General features: G+C 36.5%; 1 protein-coding gene across 1 annotated transcript in view; it reads left to right on the top strand.

Annotated features, from left to right (window-relative positions):
• MSH2 (mutS homolog 2) overlaps nucleotides 1-5,650 on the top strand; it is a 56,259-nt gene that overhangs the window by 14,663 nt on the left and 35,946 nt on the right. Inside the window, exons 5-6 of the mRNA XM_015557937.1 lie at nucleotides 342-490; nucleotides 4,535-4,684. Coding sequence (XP_015413423.1) covers nucleotides 342-490; nucleotides 4,535-4,684 — 299 coding nt within the window. The remainder of the gene's footprint in view (nucleotides 1-341; nucleotides 491-4,534; nucleotides 4,685-5,650) is intronic.

Below are 5,650 nucleotides of genomic sequence, written 5' to 3'. Positions count from 1 at the left end.
ATCAATGATGAGAGAGAATCATTGATCGGCTGCCTCGTGCATGCCTCCTACTGGGGATTGAGCCCACAACCAGGGCATATGCCCTTGACTGGAATCGAACCTGGGACCCTTAAGTCCCCAGGCCGATGCTCAATCCCCTGAGCCAAACCAGCTTGGGCTAGTTTATATATTTTTAAAATACTTGTTAATACATATATATTTTAGCAATATCTTGCATGTAGTTTGAAAATTTAAGGTGGGTTAATAATTTGTTAGATATTGTCACTTTATATTTGTCAGTGTTACAGTTTTCCTTTTCTTACAGCTTTTCTCAAAGTAATTTAAAATATTTCTTGTAAAACAGGTTATTCAGAGAGGAGGAATTCTGATCACAGAAAGAAAAAGAGCTGACTTTTCCACAAAAGATATTTATCAAGACCTTAACCGGTTGTTGAAAGGCAAAAAGGGGGAACAGGTTAATAGTGCTGTCTTGCCAGAAATGGAGAATCAGGTATGTGAACTACAATGTGAATTTGTCCTAATTTTAATAGTGACTTTTTAAGAAGGCTACTTCTGTCACATATATCTCAAACCTAAACTGTGGGTCACAGATATTAAGCTTATTTTTATGATGAAGCTTGAGAAAAACTCAAGGAAATGACTAGAAAATTTTAAACATAACCTTAAACATAATTCTATAATATTTGCATAAATATCTCTGGGACAAGGAAGAGTTTTACTGGATTCATGTGAAAGAGCCTGATTACTGTCACTTAAGTGTGTGAGAAAGCTTAATGACTAGAGGAGGGAAAAGACCTATCAAAGCTTTACAATTTATAAGCTGTAAACTGAATCATTTATAAATTACTTCTGAGAGGCAGTTTCATTACACGCTAAATAAGGTTAAAAATACCTGTCTTTAAGGATTGTTATGGAGATTAGAAAGTACAGGAGTGAAAATATATACAGCACAAAATAATTGCATAATAAAAGTTACATTTAAACAAGTTGGCTCAAAAATTGGCACTAGTTATAACGTTTTCAGTGGTAGAAATGAATATGCATAATAATGTAATTTATGGCATTTTCAGTGGTTAAAGTTTATCTTACTGTTCAACTCTTTGACGTGGGTATGGCTTGGGAGAGGTATTTTTATGGTAAAATATTGGAAGCTCTTGACAAGATGTTTGTGGAATAAAATGAAGTAAAATGGAAAATTCTGTTGTATATTTAAATAAGACAGAACAAACTTTGTAATTTTCAAAGTAGATTTCAAACTCGAACGACCTGAGACTGTTATGACTACCATGATTTTGCAGTGATTATCAGATAATAGTTTGGTCCTTATAAACTAAGTTTATCCTTTTTACCTTTTTTTGGTGACATAATCAAAAGCCAGTATGGATGAGCAATAATTTCAATATTAGAGAAACTTATCTCTGTTGAAAATATGAAGAAGCTTTTAGGGTACAAGAAACTTTTTATCTGTGTCTTCTGGTGACAGGAGATTCTTGTGGCAACCTTATACATTTGTTAGAGTTTGGCAAGGGCAGAAAGATAACTATGTTATCAATGAGGAAAAATATGTTCATTTATAATGAATCTAGTATCAAGTATATTTCAATAAGTAGAATTTGTCATTGGGCTATCATTTGCTCTGCTGAACTTCTTATTTTATGTTCAGTACCGTTACACCTTGGAGATATTGCAGGTTCAGTTTAGACCACCACATAAAGTGAATCTGTGAAAAAGTGACTCACATTTTTTTGTTTCCCAATGCTTATAAAAGTTATGTTTACACTATACTCTAGTCTCTTAAGTGCACTATACTCTATATAGAGTATAGTTTACATTATACTCTAGTCTATTATACCTCAAAATAGCACATACCTTAATTAAAATATACTTTATTGCTAACATGCAATATTGCTATTATTTGAGCCTGCAGGGAGTTGTAATCTTTTTGCTGGTGGAGGGTCTTGCTTTGATTTTGATGGCTGCTAACTATGGCTGTTGCAATTTCTTAAAATAAGAACACAATGAAGTTTGCCACATTTATTCACTTTTTCTTTCATTAATGATTTCTCTGTACCTTGCAATACTATCTGATAGCACTTTACCCCCAGTAGAACTTCTTTCAAAATTGGAGTCCTTTGCTGTCATTTTAACAGTCTTCCCAGCATCTTCACCAGGAGTAGGTTCCATCTCAAGAAACCATTTTGTTTGCTCATAGGTAAGAATCAGTTCCTCATCTGTTAAAAGTTTCATCATGAGATTGCAGCAATTCAGTCACATCTTCAGGCTCCACTTCTAATTCTAGTTCTGTTATTTCCACCACATCAGCAATTACTTCCTCTACTGAAGTCTTGAACTTTTCAGTCATCCTTGAGTTTGAGTCATCCTTCCAAACTCCTGTTAATGTTTATTTTCACCTTTTCCCATGAATTAGGAATGTTCTTAATGATATTTAGAATAGTGAGTCTTTTCCAGAAGGCTTTAAATGTACTTTGCCTAAATCCATCACAGGAATCACTATTAATGGCAGCTATAGCGTTATGAACTGTATTTCTTAAATAATAAGACTTGAGAGTTGAAAATATTCTTTAATCTGTAGGCTGCAGAATGAATGTTGTGTTAGGCATAGAAACAACACCAGTCTAATCAGTATACGGCCATCAGAGCTCTTGGGTGACGAGGCGCATTGTCAGTGAAAAGAAAAAAAATATATATATATATATTTATTTTAATGTTTTTATTGATTTCAGAGAGAGAGGGATTGAGAGAGAATCATTGATCAGCTGCCTCCGGCATGCCCCCTACTGGGGATTGAGCCCGCAACCTGGGCATATGCTCTCAACTGGAATGGAACCTGGGACCCTTCAGTCTGCAGGCTGACACTCTACCACTGAGTCAGACCGGCTAGGGCAGCAGTAATATTTTGAAACGAATCTTTTTTCCCCCTGAGCAATAAGTCCCAACAGTGAGCTTAAAATATTCAGTACAGGTGTGCTGTCATTCAGGCTTTGTTGTTCCATTTTTAGAGCACAGGCAGAGTAGATTCAGCATAATTCTTAAGGGCCCTAGATTTTCAGAATGGTGAATGAGCGTTGGCTTCAACTTAGTCACCAGCTGCGTTAGCCCCTAACGGGAGTCACTGTGTCCTTTGAAGCTTTGAGGCCAGGCATTGACTTCTCTCTAGCTATGAAAGGCTTAGATGGGATCTTTTCCCAATATAAGGCTGTTTCATCTACATCTTCATTCATTATCTTACCTAGATCTATCGGAGAACTTGCTGTAGCTTCTACAGTAGCACTCTGTACCTTGCGATTTTATTATTACAGAGAGAGCTTTCCTTAAATCTCATGAACCAATCTCTGTAGGCTTCAAGCTTCTGCAGCTTCTTCACTGTAGCTTCTACAGTAGCACTCTGTACCTTGCCATTTTATTATTACAGAGAGAGCTTTCCTTAAATCTCATGAACCAACCTCTGTAGGCTTCAAGCTTCTGCAGCTTCTTTACCTCTCAGCCTTCATAGAATTCAAGAGTTAGGGCCTTGCTCTGGATTAAGCTTTGGCTTAAGGACATGACTGGTTTACTCTTCTATCTGGACTACTAAAGCTTTTTCCATATCTGCAAAAAGTCTTTGCTTTTTTTAAATCATTCATTTTAAAGCATCATTTAAAGTATTCACTGGAGTAGTACTTTCAGTTTTCTTCAAGAACTTTTCCTTTGCATTCACTACTTGGCTTATCTGTTTGGCTCAAGAAGACTAGCTTTCAGCCTTTCTTGGCTTTTGACATGCCTTCATCATTAAGCTTAATCATTTCTAGCTTTTGATTTAAAGTGAGAGACAGAGGACCCTTCCTTTCACTTGAACACCTAGAGGCCATTGTAGGATTATTAATTGCCTTGATTTCAGTTTTGTTATGTCTCAGGAAAGAGAGAGGCCTGAGGAGAGGGAGACCAGAGGAACGGCTGGTTGGTGCAGCAGTCAGAATATATATAGTAATTTATTTAAACTTCTTATTTAAATATACATATAAGGAGTATATGAACTTCAGTCATTACCGCCATCCAGGGTAAGCTGGTTCTTACCTCTGACTGTAGATTAGTTTGGCCTGTTTTTGTTGTTTATGTAAAAGGAATCATATAGTTCTATATGCTCTTTGTGTCTCATTTCTTTCATTCAGTATTATGTTTGTGAGATTTATTCATATTGCATGTAGTTGCAGATTGTTTGTGCCTATATTGTGTGTAGTATTCCTTAGGGTGAACATTGAACATGCCAGACTTTACCCAGTTTGCTCTTAATGAGCATTTGAGTATTTTCTATTTTTGGCTGTTATGAACAGTGCTACTATTATAGTATATTTTCATTTTCTAAAAATCATTTTCTAATATTAAGAAATTTATTTAAACTTTTATTTTCTTAGTTTGGATTGGGAAGAAACACCAAGGAAAATGATGTGCTTGAATTTTTTTTCCCCATTGCCTTTAAAAAGTATCTCTAGAATTCTAGTGATGACAGTCTTTTATTTTATATTCTTAATCTTAGGTTGCAGTTGCATCATTGTCTGCAGTTATCAAGTTTTTAGAACTCTTGTCAGATGATTCAAACTTTGGACAGTATGAACTGACTACTTTTGACTTTCACCAGTACATGAAATTGGATATTGCAGCAGTCAGAGCCCTTAACCTTTTCCAGGTAAATAAAATATGGATTGAAAACATTGAAAGATATGCCCTGGCCATGAGGCTCAGTTGGTTGAGTGTCATCCCATGCACCCAGAATTTGCAGGTTCTATTACTGGTCAGTGCACTTGCCCAGGTTTTGGGATCAATCCCCAGTAGGGGGCGTGCAGAAGACAGCTGATCAATGTTTCTCTCATGAATGTTTCTCTCTCCCTCTCCCTTCTTTTCTCTCTAAAACTCAATAAGAATGCATATTTAAAAAGACCACATTGAATGGTAAAATTCATAGATACATAACAATAGTATGGTGAGTACTATAGGGAAAGGGGGTGGGGAAGGTAGAAGATGGGTAAAGGAGGATAAGTGGTGATGGAAGAAGAAGAGGGGGGAGGAGGGAGGAGGAGGGAGGAGGAGAAAGAGAAACATCGTGTAAGAGAGGCAAGTCAGTTGGTTGCCTCCACACGCACCCTGACTGGGGCACATGATTGATCCTGCAACCAAGGTGTGCCCTTGACTGGAATTGAACCTGCGGCCTGCGATGCTCTGTTCATCGAGTCAGCCTGGCTGGGGCCTGAAGAATCTTTCTAAGGAGCTTAAATATTTTGAAATATTATTATACTTGAATAAGTAGTTTTGCATTAGTATACACACCTTCCTCCCCTTCCCCCTGCTCCTGCCAAGCTCATTGTTCCCCGACCCTGGCCTGCTCAGACCTCACCCTTGAATTACTATATTTGTCTAGTTGTAAGTTACATAAACAGTATTTGCCCTGACTTTATACGTAATTTTTAATATAGTTTTTTAAAAGTTACATATTAATAAGTTTTATGTCTAAAACTGCAGTAAATACAAAGCAATTTGGTTTGGGTAATACACAGCAGAAAATACAGATTAACGCATTGAAAATTTGACTTTAGGAAGAACTTTTGTGCAGATTCCTTATTTAATATTTGAAGAATCTTAAATGTTGTTCTCAAAA

The sequence above is a fragment of the Myotis davidii genome, unplaced genomic scaffold, assembly GCF_000327345.1.
Source record: "Myotis davidii unplaced genomic scaffold, ASM32734v1 scaffold6, whole genome shotgun sequence".
Taxonomy (NCBI): domain Eukaryota; kingdom Metazoa; phylum Chordata; class Mammalia; order Chiroptera; family Vespertilionidae; genus Myotis; species Myotis davidii.
This window is presented reverse-complemented; position numbering and strand designations above follow the sequence as displayed.